General features: G+C 46.9%; 1 protein-coding gene across 1 annotated transcript; it reads left to right on the top strand.

Annotated features, from left to right (window-relative positions):
* The first annotated feature begins 1,096 nt into the window (after positions 1-1,096).
* Positions 1,097-18,065, top strand: LOC134396314 (zinc finger protein 345-like). Its single transcript, XM_063122762.1, has 7 exons — positions 1,097-1,170; positions 8,136-8,758; positions 10,308-10,425; positions 11,695-11,798; positions 13,351-13,498; positions 14,454-14,537; positions 16,166-18,065. Exons 2-7 carry the CDS (start codon positions 8,243-8,245, stop codon positions 17,692-17,694), a joined length of 2,499 nt encoding a protein of 832 aa, XP_062978832.1. The 5' UTR covers positions 1,097-1,170; positions 8,136-8,242; the 3' UTR covers positions 17,695-18,065.
* The last annotated feature ends 1,638 nt before the right edge of the window (positions 18,066-19,703 follow it).

Here is a 19,703-nt window from a genome sequence, read left to right as displayed (position 1 = left end):
AATTTAGAAGGAGAAACCTAGGGTGACCATCTGGAAAGGAGGACAGGTCTTCTTTATCTTTCACAGTTGCATAGAAAGGGGAATTTCAGCAGGTGTCATTTGTATGCAGGCAGCCCCTGGTGAAATTCCCTCTTCATCACAACAGTGAAAGCGGCAGGAGCCCTGCCCAGAGGGACCAGATATAAAAAAGGGCAGGGTTCCTGCCGCTTTCACTGTTGTGATGAAGAGGGACTTTAGGGTGACCCTATGAAAAGGAGGACAGGGCTCTTGTATCTTTAACAGTTTCACAGAAAAGGGAATTTCAGCAGGTGTCATTTGTATATATGGGGAACCTGGTGAAATTTCCTCTTCATCACAACAGTTAAAGCTGCAGGAGCTATACTAGAGTGACCAGATTTAAAAGAGGGCAGGGCTCCTGCAGCTTTAACTGTTGTGATGAAGAGGGAATTTCACCAGGTTCCCCATATATACAAATGACACCTGCTGAAATTCCCTTTTCAATACAACTGTTAAAGATACAGGAGCCCTGTCGTCCTTTTCATATGGTCACCCTACTTTCACCAGCCTACATGGGAGGGTGTTGCTGTTCTATTCTTTTAACTATGTACAGCACCATGTACATTGATGGTGCTACTGTATATAAATAAATAAAATAAATAAAAATAGTAATAATAATAAAGGTGCTGCATGCGTACAAAGGACACCTGCGGAAATCCCCTTTTCTGTGCAACTGTTCAAGATACAGGAGCCCTGTCCTCTTTTTCCAGATGGAAAAACACCTAAAGGGAGACTTGTTTTTCTCATTTCTTGCCTGGTGCAGGAGAAAAGGTTGCAGGGAGAGAAGAGACTGCAAGGAGAGAAAAGCTGGGCTGGATCCAGAGGAGATCCCCGCGCAGCCTTGCCAGGATCACCCCTGGAGCAGGGATCCTCCTTCTCCACTTTTTGCTTCCGCAGGGCAGGGAGAAAGTGGGACGTCCCCGGCTTGCTTCCCGAAGAAAAATTGGCGGAGAGTCCATCTCAGGGTTAAAGCGAGGGAGTCGAGAGGGCTGGAGAGGCCCTGAAACGCCTACTTCCTGCTCCTCTCCCCACCCCACTCCCAGCCCCCCACACACAAGGGGCCTGCGAGCTTCCCAGGCGCTGCAGCCCCCCTGCCCGCCTCCGAAGGATCTGGTGAGTGCAAAGCGCAATGGCGAAGCCCCAGGGGTGGGAGGGGAGAGGTCAGGCCTGGAGGGGTGGGGAGGGGGATGCATGGGGGGAGGGAGACACCTGGGGGGGAGAGAGCTGAGGCCCCCCTCCCCAAAGATCCCCCCTCCCCAAAGGCCCTGGGCGGTGGGGCTGACCCATCTGGGGGACCCTTGCAGAGGCCTGCGTCTTGGAGCACCTTTCTTTCCTCCTCCCCTCTGCTAATGTGGGGTGGGCTGTGGGGGGGGAGGGAGACACCTTGGGGGGGGGGAGAGAGCTGAGACCCCCCCTCCCCAAAGATCCCCCTCCCCAAAGGCCCTGGGCGGTGGGGCTGACCCATCTGGGGGACCCTTGCAGAGGCCTGCGTCTTGGAGCACCTTTCTTTCCTCCTCCCCTCTGCTAATGTGGGGTGGGCTGTGGGGGGGGAGGGAGACACCTTGGGGGGGGGAGAGAGCTGAGACCCCCCCTCCCCAAAGATCCCCCTCCCCAAAGGCCCTGGGCGGTGGGGCTGACCCATCTGGGGGACCCTTGCAGAGGCCTGCGTCTTGGAGCACCTTTCTTTCCTCCTCCCCTCTGCTAATGTGGGGTGGGCTGTGGGGGGGGAGGGAGACACCTTGGGGGGGGAGAGAGCTGAGACGCCCCCTCCCCAAAGACCCCCCTCCCCAAAGGGGCTGGGCGGTGGGGCTGACCCGTCTGGGGGTCCCTTGCAGAGGCTTGTGTCTTGGAGCACCTTTCTTTCCTCCTCCCCTCTGCTGATGTGGGGGAGGGAGACACCTTGGGGGGGGGAGAGAGCTGAGACCCCCCCTCCTCAAAGATCCCCCTCCCCAAAGATCCCCCCTCCCCAAAGGGGCTGGGCGGTGGGGCTGACCCATCTGGGGGTCCCTTGCAGAGGCCTGCGTCTTGGAGCACCTTTCTTTCCTCCTCCCTTCTGCTAATGTGGGGTGGGCTGTGGGGGGGGGAGGGGGGAGGGAGACACCCGACACCACCTTCCTGGCCTGGAACAAAAGACTCCAAATAAAGCAAACCTAAATCAAAGGTTTCAGCGCCATTCTTCTGGCTGGTGCTTTGGGGCACTGCGGTCCACTCCGGCTGGTTCTGTTGCGCGGGGTGTGTGTGTGTGTGTGTCCTAAAGAACCCCAATGAGAAGCCAGAAGGGGACTGACCGGCTTCAGCCTGGGCCCCCCCCCGTCCGGCCAGCTGGGGAAAAGAACCTGAGAAGAGCCCTGCTGGATCAGACCAAGGGCCCCATCCAGTCCGGCGTTGCGTTCACGCCGAGGCAGGCCAGCTGCCCACCACGGGGAACCCATGAGGAGGGTGACCCTATGGAAAAGAGGGCAGGGCTTTTGTATCCTTAACCGGGGCATAGAAAGAGGGGTTTCAGCGGGGGTCCTTTGTACGCACGCAGCGCTTGGAGTGTGCAGCTGACATTGGAAGAGTGTCCAGATGTTTCGATTCATGCAAAATGCAGCAGCCAGGCAGACAACCGGTGCGTGGCATCGTGACCGTATATCATACCAATACCGGCCCCGTTTATAGAATCATAGAATAGTAGAGTTGGAAGGGGCCTATAAGGCCATCCAGTCCAACCCCCTGCTCAATGCAGGAATCCACCTTAAAGCATCCCTGACAGATGGTTTTCCAGCTGCCTCTTGAAGGCCTCTAGCGTGGGAGAGGCCACAACCTCCCTAGGTAACTGGTTCCATTGTCGTACTGCTCAAACAGTCAGGAAGTTTTTCCTGATGTCCAGCTGGAATCTGGCTTCCTGTAACTTGAGCCCGTTATTCCATGTCCTGCACTCTGGGAGAATCGAGACGAGATCCTGGCCCTCCTCTGTGTGACAACCTTTCAAGTATTTGAAGAGATGGCCCCATTCAGACAACTCGCTAAACCATGCTGTTTAACCACAAAATGGTTAATGGAATGCATTCTGCTAACCATTTTGTGGTTAAGCAGCATGGTTTAGCGTGTTGTCTGAACAGGGCCACCGAAAGATCTGTAGTGGTTATGAGTTGTTTTCCAGGCGCAATTAAAGGTGCAGGTTTTAGCCTTCAAAGCTCTAAATAGCTTAGGGCACCAAAGTGGTGCCCATCGGTGCCAGCAGGGACTGCCAGTGACGTCCATAAAGAGCCGGTGTAGTGGCTAGAGTGTCGGACTGGGAGTCGGGAGATCTGGGTTCTAGTCCCCACTCGGCCATGGAAACCCACTGGGTGACTTTGGGCCAGTCACAGACTCTCAGCCCAACCCACCTCGCAGGGTGGTTGTTGTGAGGATAAAGTGGAGGAGAGGATAATTATGTATGCCACCTTGGGTTCCTTGCAGGAAAAAAATTGGGATATAAATGTAATAATAATAATAATAATGCTACCCCCCTCCCAAGACGCAGCTTTTTAAATTTGGCTTTTAAGTTATTATGGCTTTTCCGGGTTTCCAAGGTTTGATTATGTTTTTGTTTGAGAATGTTTTTTATTTTTTATTTATTTATTTATTTATTGCATTTATATGCCACCTTTTTTCCTCCAAGGAACCCAAGGTGGCATACATAATCTTCCCCTTCTCCATTTTATCCTCACAACAACAACCCTGTGAGGTAGGCTGGGCTGAGAGTCTGTGACTGGCCCAAAGTCACCCAGCGGGTTTCCATGGCCAAGTGGGGACTAGAACCTGGATCTCCTGACTCCCAGTCCGACACTCTAACCACTACACCACACTGTCTCTCCTTTTATGTTTTGAAATTGGTGGAAGCCTCTTTTGGTTGGTTTCAAGAAAGGCGTTGCAGGAATACCATAAATAAATAGTCCTAATGCGCAGGGTGGATAAAAATCAATGTTTTCTTAAAAATAAAAAAAATAAAAAATGGATTTTTAAAATTTAAATTGGATTTTTTTTTATTTAAATCGGATTTTTTTAATAAAATGCTTTTTGAGGAAAAATCTCTCTAAAGATAGTTTTCTATCTAAAGCTATTTTCTATTTAAGATACATTATGGTCCAAAGGTTATTCATCATGAAATAAGGATTAGTTTTTAATTATGTAGCGTGAGGCTGCAATGTTTAAATTTTTGGGTAAATGAATTCCAGTCATCCATTTACAATGTCTTGCTCTTCCAGAGGTTTCTGTAACATTATTGGGTGTTTTTTATGTCTAGAAGATATTATCCTAGATATTATCTTCTGTCTAGAATTGGTTTTACAGTTCTCAAAACTGTGAATTTGTGTCTGCAGAGATCACAATCCCATTGTGCCTTTGCAAATCCATGTACACAGAATCAAACCCCCCTTACCTCTTATAGAAATATAGTAAATAAATAAATAAATAAATAAATAAATAAGTGCTAAGTTTCAAAAAAATCAATGAATAGAGTGCACTTTTTGGGGGGGAAGTCACATGATTAAATTGAGTCTTTCTGAGTAGTGATTTAAATTGTGATTTAAATCATGATTTAAATCAGATTGATTTAAATCATGATTTAAATCAAATTGATTTAAATCATGATTTAAATCAAATTGATTTAAATCAATTCCACCCTGCTAATGCATCTGGTGGGCATCAAGCTGAGGAAGGCTGATGCAAAGAATAAATAAAAAATGGTCAAATTGAGGATTTGTGAAGCAGCCAATATGTACACCAGTTGCTGGGGAACATGGGCAGGAGGGTGCTGTTGCACTCATGCCTGCTTGTGGGTTTCCCATAGCCGGCTGGTTGGCCGCTGTGCTCACAATGCTGGACCCTTAGTTTGATCCAGCATGGTTCTTCTTTTGTTACGGATTGATTTCTACAAATTCCCATCTGTTCTAGTGATGTTTAATGTTAACATGATCATAGAAACATAGAATTGTTGAGTTGGATGGGACCACAAGGATCATCTCCAGCCTTTCTCAACCTGGGGCGCTCCAGATGTGTTGGACTACAACTCCCAGAATGCCCCAGCCAGCTCTGCTGGCTGGGGCATTCTGGGAGATGCAGTCCAACACATCTGGAGTGCCCCAGGTTGAGAACCACTGATCTAGTCCAACCCTCTGCAATGTGCAGGAAAACCAGACAAACTATCCACTAGACGTGGCTGTCCAGCCTCTTCTTAAAATCCTCCAGAGATAGAGAACCCACAACCTCCATAGGTAGACCTGTTTTACACATCTAACCGTCAGGAAGTTTTTCCTTGTCTTTAATAGAAATCTAGGTAGCTGTAACTTGTACCCATTATTTTGGGGCCTGATTTCTGTGGCCACAGAAAATAGTTCTTGATCGTCTTCCCTGTGGCACACTTTTATGTATCTGAACACTTCTTTTCTCCAGACTGAACATCACAAGTTCCTTCAGCCTGCCCTCATAGTGCATGTCCTAGAATCATAGAATAGCCGAGTTGGAAGGGGCCTACAAGGCCATCGAGTCCAACCCCCTGCTTAATGCAGGAATCCACCCTAAAGCATCCCTGACAGATGCTTGTCCAGCTGCCTCTTGAAGGCCTCTAGTGTGGGGGAGCCCACAACCTCACCAGGCAACTGATTCCATTGTCGTACTGCTCTAACAGTCAGGAAGTTTTTCCTGATGTTTCCTAATTTCCTTGTATCATTAGGATATATACTTGTGAATCTGGAGGGACTGAAACCAGTTTCAAACCAGTTCATGTTTGTAGCACGGATGGAGAGAGGAGAAGGGATCCAACAGAGGCTTGCTGGAGAGAGGGCAGAGCGGACCTAGCTGTTGAGGGTACGGAGACTCACGAGGAGGGAGAGTTGTGGAATGGCCATTGCTTAGGTCGCCAACCTTTTTGGACCTGTGGGAATCGCCACAAAATGGCGTCCATGGAAGACGTGACCAGTCAAATAATGGCTGCTATTGCGAAGTGCAAGTCAACGAGGGGAGGGATGGGAAAATAGGAGCCAGTGTGGTGTAGTGGCTATAGTGTCGGACTGGAAGTTGGGAGATCCGGGTCCTAGTCCCCACTCAGCCATGGAAACCCACTGGGTGACTTTGGGCCAGTCACAGACTCTCAGCCCAACCTACCTCACAGGGTTGTTGTTGTGAGCATAAAATGGAGGATTATGTACGCCGCCTTGAGTTCCTTGGAGGAAAAAAGGTGGGATATAGATGCAATAATAAATTAATAAATAAATAAATAAAGGTTCTGGTAGTGGAATTAGTGTCTTTCTGGCCTCGATTCACCATTAAATCCAATAGGAGGAGAAGGAGAAGAAGACAACAAGGGAAAGAGGGTGGAGGGGACTGAAAGAACGAGGGTGTAGAAACAGTGAGGTAAAATAGGGTGACCCTATGAAAAGGAGAACAGGGCTCCTGTATCTTTAACAGTTGTATAGAAAAGGGAATTTCAGCAGGTGTCATTTGTATGCATGCAGAAGCTGGTGGGATTCCTTCTTCCTCACAACAATTAAAACTGCAGAAGCCCTCCCCCTTTTGTATCTGGTCAAGAGGGCAGGGCTCCTGCAGCTTTTTGGGGGATGTAGAGGGAATTTCACCAGGTGCTGCACGTATACAAATGACACCTGCTGAAATTCCTCTTTCAATACAACTGTTAAAGATACAGGAGCCCTGTCCTCCTTTCCATAGGATCGCCCTAGGTAAAAAGGTGGGGGGAGAAATCGCAGTCTAGCGAAGCTGGGAGCGGAGCGATACAGCAAGATGAGAGTGAGAGAGAAAGAAGAAAGCTGAGGACAGGGAAGATGAGAGAAAGAGCAAGGAGAGGGCTTGGGGAGAGAAAGAGCAAGGCCAGAAGCTTGGAGTGGAGAGAGAGAGAGAGAGAGAGAGAAAGGGAAAGGCCTGTGTAGACGGAAGAAGATTGGGTGAGGCAAGGAAGCCATCTCTTCCTGCTCGCTGAACGGCAGCTGGTTCAGGAAAAGGAAGAAGAAATTAGCACCCTAATATTTTGCAGTTTTTTAAAAGGATAAAAATAATGTTTTGAACGGGGCAGTGTGTGGAGTGTTTCATGGGAATAGTTGGAGGTCCCCACGGCTGCCACGGTGCCTGTGTGCTCCTCGTTGGGGACCCCTGGGTTAGGTTGGTGCAGTGCTGGAGATGCCTCATCAGCCTTCCCCAATCCGAAGCCCTTGAAGTGTTGTTGGACTGCCACAACTCCCATAATTCCCAGCCACAACTGGGCATGTTTAGCCTTGAAAAGATTGAAGGGAGACATGAGAGCACTCTTCAAAGACTTGAAAGGTTGTCACACAGAGGAGGGCCAGGATCTCTTCTCGATCCTCCCAGAGTGCAGGACACGGAAGAACGGGCTCAAATGACAGGAAGCCAGATTCCGGCTGGACATCAGGAAAAACGTCCTTACTGTTAGAGCAGTACGATTTTCTGACAATGAAACCAGTTACCTAGGGCGGTTGTGGGCTCTGCCACACTAGAAGCCTTCAAGAGGCAGCTGGACAACCCTCTGTCAGGGATGCTTTAGGGTGGATTCCTGCATTGAGCAGGGGGTTGGACTCGATGGCCTTGTAGGCCCCTTCTGACTCTGCTATTCTATGATGCTATGATCACTCCTGAAGTAATCTTCCTCGGACCCAGAAAATCTTAGTAACTACAGGCCAGTAGCAAATGTTCCATTCCTGGGCAAGGTCCTTGAGCGGTTGGTTGCGGGCCAGCTCCAGACATTCTTGGATGAGACTGATTAGCTGGATCCATTTCAATCGGGTTTCAGGCCTGGTTTTGGTACGGAAACAGCCTTGGGATCCCTTCCAACTCTACTATTCTGTGGTTCTATGATATTACCTTGGCTGTTTCCAGAGCAAGACGAAGGTTTGGGCCTGTGCCCCCTAAGAGGAAGATCTGCCTCCACCATGCCAGAGGGTGGCACTAGACCAGAGGGTGGCACTCCACCATGCCAGAGGGTGGCACTAGACCAGAGGGTGGCACTCCACCATGCCAGAGGGTGGCACTAGACCAGAGGGTCTAGTGTCCCTCTGAGACTTGGTTTTTGTCTGCCTTCCATGTAGGAAATAGCCCCAGTCAAGAGCCAGGATCATCCAGGGTTCTCTACACCGCATCTTCCTGCTTGGGACATGTGATACGTCCACAGAGGAGGACTCGAGACCTTTGGAAGATGTGGCCTTCCCCTCGCCTCAAATCCAGCCAGTCCTCGCCTCCAGAAAGAAATCGGCCGCAAAGCAAGGAGATTGTGTGTGTCCTGTTGGAGGCTGAGCAGCAGCAAAGAGCCAAGATGGAAGAGGAAGAGGCGGCAGCCCGGGTGGAAGGGAAAAGTCCCGGGAGCAGCAGGGAGTCCTGGGAAAGACAAGTGCAGAAGATCCTGGGGGAGGACAAGCCGAGCTCCGACGTACAGCGCCAGCGCTTCAGGGCGTTCGGCTACCAGGAGGCCGAGGGGCCCCGAGAGGTTTGCAGCCGACTTCACGACCTTTGCCATCAGTGGCTGAAGCCAGAGAAACACGCCAAAAGCCAGATCGTGGACTTGGTGATCCTGGAGCAGTTCCTGGCTGTCCTGCCCCCGGAGATGGAGAACTGGGTCAGAGGATGTGTGCCAGAGACCAGTTCCCAGGCGGTGGCCCTGGCAGAGGGCTTCCTCCTGACCCAGGCACAGGTCAAGAAGCAGGAAGAGGAGCAGGTGAGAGCAGGCCGTGCCAAATGGCTGAGAATATATTGAACGTATATTGAATATATTTGAATATATTGAGCAACTACGTACCACGAGTTCCACTGTAAATTTTAAAATGCGTTTGAAAACTCATTTGTTTTCAATAGCTTTGGGTATTTTAGCTTGATCTACTGTTCTTATTACTATGATTATTCTCTTATTTCGGCTTTGTGAACCCCTTCCCCCCCCCTTCAAGTGTTTTAATGTGATTTTAGATTGTAAGCCTCTAGGCAGAGTATCACTGTTTTATTTGTATATTTTGTACAGCACAAAGTACATTGTTGGTGCTATATAAAATAATAATAATAATAATAATAATAATAATAGTAATAGTAATAATAATAATAATAATGTCCCCCAAACACCAACCAATTATTTTCCAAATAGCATCCAAGGAAGGGATGTCCCAATCCACCACTCCCTGCAGCAAATTCTGTTTCAGCTGCATTCTATGGTGGGTGGGGCTAGGGTGACCCTATGAAAAGGAGGACAGGGCTCCTGTTTCTTTAACAGTTGCATAGAAAAGGGCATTTCAGCAGGCGTCATTTGTAAGCATGCAGCCCCTGGTAAAATTTCCTCTTCATCGCAACAGTTAAAGCTGCAGGAGCAGCTTTTGTAACTGGTCAAGAGGGCAGCTTTAACTGTTGTGGTGAAGCAGAAATTTCGCCAGGGGCTGCCTGCATACAGATGACACCTGCTGAAATGCCCATTTCTATGCAATTGTTAAAGCTACAGGAGCCCTGTCCTCCTTTTCATAGGGTCGCCCTAGCAAAGCCATCCTGCTGGATCTTATAGATGTCTTTCCTAAGCCTCACAATCTGTCGTGAGATGCATATTCCCTTCTCAAGAGAAGCAGGGGGCGCTTCTCTTTCGCTTCTCACAGGAGGGAAGAGCAATATCCTTAGGGTGACCCTATGAAAAGGAGGACAGGGCTCCTGTATCTTTAACAGTAATACAGGAAAGGGAATTTCAGCAGGTGTCAATTGAAGTGGGTGAAATTCCCTCTTCATCACAACAGTTAAAGCTACACTAGCTATAGTAGAGTGGCTAGATACAAAAGAGGGCAGGGCTTCTGCAGCTTTAACTGTGTTGATGAGGAGAGAATTTCACCCTCTTCAATTGACACCTGCTGAAATTCCCTTTTCTACATTACAGTTAAAGATACAGGAGCCCTGTCCTCCTTTTCATAGGGTCACCCTAAATATCCTTCTCTCAAAGGAGGAGATAACGTCCAAAGAGCTGTGGCTGTACTTGCTCGGTACCAATTAGGTTGTGCGAGAGGCCCACTAAAAACCTGCCCGTTATGCAAGGATACCTTACCTTAGTTAACTAAAATCACCCAGTATGTTAAGCTGTACAGGTCTCTTATACGTTGCAGATCAGCATATCCAGCACCATCAGTTCAGACCTGATTCCTCGCCATTTCTTCCGGTGTCACTATTCATTGCATTGGCCTTGACCTGCACCAACCTTTCGTTTTCCTAATCGCTTGGTCTCCCAACTCCCATTCCATGTGCAGGAGCCATCAGAGGTGGCCATAGATTTCTCCGAGGCAGAAGAGGTTCCATCGGACACGACACAGAGGCTGCTGTTCAGGGGTAGCTTGGAGGACGGCAACGCAGATGCTTCCTCTCTGGGTAAGGATTGCAATGGGCTATATTTATGGTTTAATTTGTTTTTAGCTGTGTATATTTACAGATTTATACTGTATGCTTTTATTTATTTATTTATTTATTTATTACATTTTTATACCGCCCAATAGCCGAAGCTCCCTGGGCGGTTCACAAAAATTAAAACCATAATAAAACAACCCACAGGTTAAAAGCACAAAGACAAAATACAGTACAAAAAGCACAACCAGGATAAAACCACGCAGCAAAAATGGATATAAGATTAAAATACAGAGTTAGAACAGTAAAATTTAAATTTAAGTTAAAATTAAGTGTTCAAATACTGAGAGAATAAAAAAGTCTTCAGCTGGCGACGAAGGGAGTACAGTGTAGGCGCCAGGCGGACCTCTCTGGGGATCTCATTCCACAGCCTGGGTGCCACAGTGGAGAAAGCCCTCCTTCTAGTAGCCTCCTGCCTCACTTCCTTTGGCAGGGGCTCACGGAGAAGGGCCCCTGTAGATGATCTTAAGGTCTGGGCAGGTACATATGGGAGGAGGCTTTCCTTCTAATAACCTGGCCCCAAACCGTTTAGGGCTTTAAATGTCAATACCAGCATTTTGAATCGGGCCTGGACCTGGACTGGCAGCCAATGAAGCTGGAAAAGGACTGGCGTGATGTGGTCTCGTTGGCCAGTCCCTGTTAGTAAACGGGCTGCCCTGTTTTGTACCAGTTGAAGCTTCCGGACCGTTTTCAAAGGCAGCCCCACGTATAACGCATTGCAGTAATCCAAACGAGAGGTTATCAGAGCATGGATAACTGTAGCTAGGCTATCTCTGTCCAGATAAGGGCGTAGTTGGTACATCAGCCTAAGCTTATCTGTACGCCGCCCTGAGATCTTATTGATATAGGGCGGGATATAAATGTTTTAAATAAATAAACAAAATAAAATATTTCAACACGGCCTCCCTCTCCCAAATATACCTACGGTAACGTTTCCCTTAAGGAGCCTATGTATGGAGGAAACTCTTTATTTTATTTTATTTATTTTATTACTGCATTTATATCCCGCCTTTCTTCCTCTGAGGAACCCAAGGCGGTGTGCATAATCTTTGTAATTTTGCATTGCTGCTGTTTTTATCTGGTTGAGCTTCTATATTGTATTTTATATTATGGTTTTATACCTTGAATGGTTTTAATTTTTGTGAAGAGAGAGCTCCGGCTATTGGGCGGTATAGAAATGTAATAAATAAATAAATAAATGGGGGATAAAATACTTTCCCACTTTCTTTGTCTTAGGGAATGGAACGAGACTTGGAGACAGTGCGGTGATGCCGGGCGTATCTTCTAAGCCTCCTCCTCTCTGTGGTGGAATGGGAAGGGCTTGTGTGCGACCAGAACAGGTATGGCAGAGGATGTTGAGAAGGCAGGCAGGGCATACGGTGGGCGCCTCTGTTCCCTGCGTGCCTCCCTGGTCCTGAAAGAAGCTGCCTCTTTCCTTCCCCTCCTTTCAAAGCTGCCCACTAGAATCATAGAATAGTAGAGTTGGAAGGGGCCTACAAGGCCATCGTGTCCAACCCCCTGCTCAATGCAGGAATCCACCCTAAAGCATCCCTGACAGATGCTTGTCCAGCTGCCTCTTGAAGGCCTCTAGTGTGGGAGAGCCTACAACCTCCCTAGGTCACTGATTCCATTGTCATACTGCTCTAACAGTCAGGAAGTTTTTCCTGATGTCCAGCCGGAATCTGGCTTCCTGTAACCTGAGCCCGTTATTCCGTGTCCTGCACTCTGGGAGGATCGAGAAGAGATCCTGGCCCTCCTCTGTGTGACAACCTTTTAAGCATTTGAAGAGTGCTGTCATGTCTCCCCTCAATCTTCTCTTCTCCAGGCTAAACATGCCCAGTTCATTCAGTCTCTCTTCATAGGTCTTTGTTTCCAGACCCCTGATCATCCTGGTTGCCCTCCTCTGAACACGCTCCAGCTTGTCTGCATACTTCTTGAAGCCTCTTAGAAAGGCTTTGGACATTGTTGATGAATCTCTGGTTCCAGGAGGAGAACCACTACCCCAAACACACCTTTACTGTTCATAGAATCATAGAGTTGGAAGGGTCCTACAAGGCCATCGTGTCCAACCCCCCTCTCAATGCAGGAATCCAAAGCATCCCTGACTGGTGATTGTCCAGCTGCCTCTTGAAGGCCTCTAGTGTGGGAGAGCCCACAACCTCCCTAGGTAACTGGTTCCACTTCAGAAGCAGAACTCCCCTCCTCCTCTGGGTATGGACTCCCAGTCACCTCCTCTGAAATGGTTGGCTTTTTCTCATCTTCTCTCTCTGGGAGATCTAGCTACCAACCCCTGCTTCTCTTTTTCGTTTTCCCGAGCAGCTTGGCACACTTCAAAACAGAGCACTAGTCTGCAGCCACTCAAGATTTTTATTTTCTAAGTTTGCACGCCTGGGACTTTACTTTGTGGCGTGTCAGCTGCCCAGTTAAAATTAAAAGAAAGGGGGAAAAAACCAAATCTGGAACCAGGAGGGCACCACCAGAGGTGTCCAGGGCACCTTGGTGCAGAAGGGCACCACATTGTGTGAACCGCTGCTGCTAACGTAGGGTGACCCTATGAAAAGGAGGACAGTGCTCCTGTATCTTTAACAGTTGTACTGAAAAGGGGAGTTCAGCAGTTGTCATTTGTATATATGGGGAACCTGGTGAAATTTCCTCTTCCTCACAGCAGTTAAAGCTGCAGGTGCCCTGCCCTCTTTTAAATCTGCTCACTCTAGTATAGCTCCTGCACCTTTAACTGTTGTGATGAAGAGGGAATTTCACCAGGTTCTCCGTATATACAAATGAGACCTGCTGAAATTCCCTTTTCTAGGCAACTGTTAAAGATACAGGAGCCCTGTCCTCCTTTTCATAGGGTCACCCTAGCTAACGCATCCTGTTTACTTCTTCTTTCAGAGCCTGGTGTCCTTCGAGGAGATGGCCGTGCATTTCACAGCGTTTCATGGAGCAGGAGGAGTGGAGTCCGGAAGATCCAGGCCAGAGGGCTCAACACAAGGAAATCGCAGGGGGGAACTGTGGAGTTGTGAGACTGCGGCCTCTCTGGGTAAGCTTCCATCTTTGGGTCATATTAGCATCTGTTTTCCCACTGGGGTGAACCTGAAGCCTTTGGAAACCCACAAGCAGGTCATGATGTGGGGCAAGAGCCCCCTCTCTCATTACTGTTCCCCAGACTGCTGTTAAGGGACGTGGCGTTTCTGATACTGGAGGTAGCATATAGCCATCATGGCCAGTGGCCATTGCTAGCCTTGGCATAGGTCCAATCCCCTTTTAAAGCCATCTAAATTGGGGCGGGGGGGCATCAGGGGTCTGGAAACAAAGCCCTATGAAGAGAGACTGAAACAACTGGGCATGTTTAGCCTGGAGAAGAGAAGATTGAGGGGAGACATGATAGCACTCTTCAAATACTTAAAAGGTTGTCACACAGAGGAGGGCCAGGATCTCTTCTCAATCTTCCCAGAGTGCAGGACACGGAATAACGGGCTCAAGTTACAGGAAGCCAGATTCCGGCTGGACATCAGGAAAAACTTCCTGACTGTTAGAGTAGTATAAAACATTTAAAACTAATACATTATTAAAAGCAGCACATTATTAAAAGGCAAATTTAAAATTCCACTGGACAGGCCTGCTGGAAGAGATCAGTCTTTACAGCTTTCTTAAATTCCAGAAGACTGTTAAGTTGACGGATCTCTCCCAGCAGGCCATTCCACAGTCTGGGAGCAGCAGAAGAGAAGGTCCTCTGGGTATCAGTTGTCAGCCTTGTTTTCGTTGGCTGGAGTAAATTCTTCCCAGAGGACCTGAGTGTGCGGGGCGGATTGTACGGGAGAAGGCGATCCCGCAGGTAGCCTGGACCCAAACCATGTAGGATTTTGATAACCAACATTTTATACTTTGCTCGGAAACTAATTGGCAGCCAGTGAAGAGATTTTAAAACTGGTGTAATGCGGTCACCCCTAGTCAAAAGAGCCAGGAGTGATTTCTCTATTTCTGTCCCCACAAAGGGCTCCCGGTTCCCAGATCTGACCTCATCGCCTGGCAGGAAGAAGAAGAAGAAGCATTTATCGAGGGTTCTGAGGAACCAACCGGTAGGTGCTTAGGTGTGGCGGAACCCTTGGTCAGGTGTGGCAGGCTGTGCCTTCTCCTAGCAGACATTTATTCCGGCTAAATGTCGCCCACTTCAGAGACCTGTCAGAGCAACAGACGCAGAATAAATGGAGAAATTCTGGGAAAGGGCGTGGTTTAAAGAGATGAATTTATTTTCTAGATTGTGGATTTCAGGTATTTATTTCGACCACCAAAAAGCCGGAGCAGGTTACATACAGTCAGTTAAACAAGATAGGCTTATAATCTAAAAAGAATGACACACTAGGAAAAATAAATGGGGAGGGAAGAGGAAAAAATAAAATTAGAAAAAAGTCTTTCAGCAAGGGTTGTGAAATGGCCCTGCTTCCCACTCTCATCTTCCTCAGTACCAGCTTTTGGAATAAGATGGGGAAATATCTATTGAATAGTCAGCCTTAAGGATCCCAACCTCCTCCTCTTCCTCCTTTTCATCATCATCAATTCTTTCTCACTCGTGGTGGTTTTTCTAGACAGACGGGCTTTGCCAGGTCATGCTGTCTTTTGCTGAGTCAGGAATTTCCTGACAATTGAGCATGTTTTAAGTATGACTGCTTTCTGGATGTTGGTGTGGATGTATTTTGGTACACCCAGTTTCTGAAGGTTTTTGATGCGATGCCGGTGACTGATGTGACTAATGGAATAATTGTGACCTTTTCCTGTTGCCATAGTTCCTTGACTTCCATGGCCAGTGGTACATATTTTTCTCTCTTCCTCTTCCTTGTCTGCAACATTTTTGTCATTCGGTATTGCTATGTCAATGAGGTACATGTGTTTTTCTTTTTTGTCCGTAACTGTTATGTCTGGTCGGTTGCAAGGTATTGTCCTGTCAGTATGGATTGTTCTGTCCCAGTATATTTTATGATTATTGATGATGATGATGATGATGATGATAATTTGTGGCATTTTTATACCGCTGAATATAATAAAATCTCCCAGTGGTTCACAATATTAAAAATACAATATTAGAAACACACCATTAAAAGCATAAACAATTGAAGGAGCAGCAAAATTAGTTTCCTTACAGCCCAGGGGAAACCTGGGTGAAGTGGTGTGTTTTTAGGGGGATGTTTAAAGGCGCCATGGTTTCTACCTCCCAAACTATATGAGAGAGGGTTTCCAGATGATGGGTGCCGTTACAGAGAAGACTACCCAGTCTTATCGACTTTGACTAGGAGTAGTTGGGCTCAGGTTACAGGAAGGCAGATTCCGGCTGGACATCAGGAAAAACTTCCTCACTGTTAGAGCAGTACGACAATGGAATCAGTTACCTAGGGAGGTTGTGGGCTCTCCCACACTAGAGGCCTTCAAGAGGCAGCTGGACAAGCATCTGTCAGGGATGCTTTAGGGTGGATTCCTGCATTGAGCAGGGGGTTGGACTCGATGGCCTTAGAGGCCCCTTCCAACTCTACTATTCTATAATTCTAGTTTCCCAAGGTCTCAGGTGGAGAGGTCTTCTCAGCTCTGCTAACTGAATATCTTCATTTGGAGATGTCAGTAAATGATTTTTTCTCAAAACTGTAGTTCGTTGGATTTGTTCTCTGATTTGAGGGTTCATTCATCCCTCATCAGATTTCTCTCTTGATTCCTTTAGATGATGAGAGGGAGAGTAACGAAGAAGGTGAGCAGCAGAGAATAAAAGTGGAAGAAAAACAGAGGTGGGGGAACAAAGCCATTGTTTTTGAAGGTACTGACTTCCATGAAATTCCGATCCTGGAGGAAAGCTATGAAGGAAACAACGGAGAGAAACTGTTGATATGCTCTGAGTGTGGAAAGAGCTTCAGTCATGAGATATATTTTACTAAACATCAAAAAATTCACGCAACAGAGAAAACATATACATTCTTGGAGGATGGAAAGCAGACCAATCACTCCTCAGATCTTAGCTTGCATCCAAGATTCCAAACAGCCAAGGACCCTTATAACTGCTTAGTGTGCGGAAAAGGTTTTAGTGACAGCAGAAACCTTAAAAGACATCAAAGAATTCATACAGGGGAGAAGCCGTATAAATGCCCAGAGTGTGGAAAGGGCTTTAGTCGCAGCCCAGAACTTAAAGCACATCAACGGATCCATACAGGGGAGAAGCCTTATAAGTGTGCTGTGTGTGGAAAGAGGTTCAGCCAGAGCTCAAACCTGAGTAAACATCAAAGAATTCACACAGGGGAAAAGCCCTATAAATGTCCAGAATGTGGAAGGAGTTTCAACCATAGCACGCACCTCAAAAGACATCAAAGAATTCACACAGGTGAGCGGCCCTATCAGTGCTCCGAGTGTGGAAAGAGCTTCAGTCAAAGCGTAGTCCTAAAATTGCATCAAAAAATTCACACGGGGGAGAAGCTGTATAAATGCACGGAGTGCGGAAAGAGTTTCAGCAATAACGGAAATCTTAAAAAACATCAAAAAATTCACAGAGGAGAGAAGCCAAATAAATGCTCTGAGTGCGGAAAGAGTTTCAGCAGTAGTGGAAACCTTAAAATACATAAAAAAATCCATAGAGAGGAAAAGCCCTATAAATGTTCTGAGTGTGGGAAGAGTTTCAGTCAAAGAATGATCCTTAAATTACATCAAAGAATACACACTGGGGAGAAGCCCTATAAATGCCCTGAGTGTGGAAAAAGCTTCAATGATAGCAGAAGCCTTAAAGTGCATCAAAGGATTCACACACGGGACAAGCCCTATAAATGCTCTGAGTGCGGTAAGGGTTTCAGTGTTAAAAAAAGCCTTAATGTACATCAAAGGACTCACACCCAGGAGAAGCCTTATAAATGCACTGAGTGTGGAAAGAGTTTCAGCGACAGCAGAATCCTGAAAGTGCATCAAAGAATCCATACAGGGGAGAAGCCCTACAAATGCTTAGAGTGCGGGAAGAGCTTCAATCAGAGCCCGCACCTCAAAAGACACCAGAGGACTCACACAGAGGAGAAGCCCTATAAATGCTCGGAGTGTGGAAAGAGCTTCAATCAGAGCACACACCTCAATTCTCACCAAAGAATTCACGCCCGCGAAAAGCCCTTTAAATGCTCGGAGTGTGGAATGAGTTTCCTTCACAGTAAACACCTTCACTCACATCAGAGAATACACACAGGGAGTAATCCTGTCAAGGTGGGGAGATCTTCAGTTTGAAGAACACATCCCTTCGTTTTATAAGATGCTAACCCAGAAGAACACATATGAATACTTAGAGTAGAGTTTATTTGTCCGATCAAACTATAATAACCAGCAGAGAATTCACACTAGGGACCAGCTAGATAAAAGTGTGGCAGAATATTCCGTCATCATGGTGAGGGGAGCAGTTAAATTCAGGGGGAGCCAGGGTCTGACTAGTGTCTGAGTAGTCTTGTGAATGGGCCCTGGTCCGGTCACCTGTGATGACTAAACCTTGCCTCCCAGTGACGATTTGAGTTCAAACTTGCCACAAGGATAGGTCCATAAGCACAGCTGCCTGCTCAAGGCGCATTTTGCAAGAGTCTGTAGTGCAGCCTAATATTATATTTAATAATCAATAAAGGTAATGAATATTGGGTTTGTGTCTTGAAGTCCTGTGTTTGGCGAGTGTGTGGGTATGTGTTAAAATAAGAATATAAGAACATAAGAAGAGCCTTGCTGGATCGGAACCAAGGATCCATCTAGTCCAGCATTCTGTTCACACCGCAGCTGACCAGCTGTCGACCAGGAACCTACAAGCTGGACACAAGTGCAACAGCACCCTCCTACCCATGTTCCCCGGCAACTGGTGTATATAGGCTTACGGCCTCAGATACTGGGGTGATAGCACATAGCCATCAGGACTAGTAGCTGTTGCTAGCCGCCTTCTCAAGCAAATTATTAGCTTTGTACAATAATGTTTAATTAAAGCATGGTGGTGGCTTTTTCCTCTGCTCTTTGTCAAAAATTGCTGTTTGATCCATTTTGGCCTGTGAATTCGTGGAGCCCGAATAAAAGGAAAAAGGAGCAGGCCATCAGCAGACTCTGATTAAAATCTCGGTCTCTGTGCCTTATTTATTTATTTATTTAAGGTGATCCTATGAAAAGGAGGACAGGGCTCCTGTATTTTTAAGTGTTGTGTAGGAAAGAGAATTTCAGCAGGTGTCATTTGTAGGCATGCAGCACCTGGTGAAATTCCCTCTTCATCACAACTGCTAAAGCTGCAGGAGCCCTGCCCTCTTGACCAGATACCAAAGAGGGCAGGGCTCCTGCAGCTTTAACTGGGCGGTTTGTAAACCTCCCAGAGAGCTTCAGCTATGGGGTGGTATATAAATGTAATAAATAAATAAACTGTCATGCTGAAGACGGAATTTCACCCGGTGCTGCATGCATTCAGATGACACTCGCTGAAATCCCCTTTTCTAGGCAACTGATAAAAATACAGAAGCCCTGTCTTCCTTTTCATATGGTCACCCTGATTTATTGCATTTCTATACCGGCCTGTAGCCGAAGCTCTCTGGGCAGTTCACAAAAATTAAAACCCTAAGTACAATTCAAAGTATAAAGCAAACAACAATATAAAAACATAGTGCTTGTTGTATTGTTTCAACCAAGGGTTACAGCAAGCATAGTAAAAGCAATGCTAAAACAAATCATACATTCTTCAAGGTCAGAAATTTTGCTCTATACATTTGAGCTGTTAAGAGCGTACGAACGTACGATATAAAAGCACAACCAGGATAAAACGCGAGCAGCAATGCAGAGATTAATACACATTTAAAATACAGATTTAAAGCCACAAAGTTAAAAACTAAGATGATATACTGGTAAAATACTGGGAAAATAAGGCCTTCACCTGGCATCAAAAAAATTATAATGTAGGTGCCAAGTGAACCTCTCTAGGGAGCTTGTTCTGTAGCCCGGGTGCCACAGCAGAGAAGGCCCTCCTCCTGGTAGCCACCTCCCTTAGAAGCATCTGTCTTTGCTTGCTTTTCATCCCTTCATTTATCATTTTTCCATACTGCCCCATAGCTAGGGTGACCATATGAAAAAGAGGACAGGGCTCCTGTATCTTTAACAGTTGCATAGAAAAGGGAATTTCAGCAGGTGTCCTTTGTATATATGGAGAACCTGTTGAAATCCCCTCTTCATCACAACAGTTAAAGTTCAGGAGCTGTACTAGAGTGACCAGATTTAAAAGAGGGCAG

The sequence above is a fragment of the Elgaria multicarinata genome, chromosome 3 (assembly GCF_023053635.1).
Source record: "Elgaria multicarinata webbii isolate HBS135686 ecotype San Diego chromosome 3, rElgMul1.1.pri, whole genome shotgun sequence".
Taxonomy (NCBI): Eukaryota; Metazoa; Chordata; class Lepidosauria; order Squamata; family Anguidae; genus Elgaria; species Elgaria multicarinata.
This window is presented reverse-complemented; position numbering and strand designations above follow the sequence as displayed.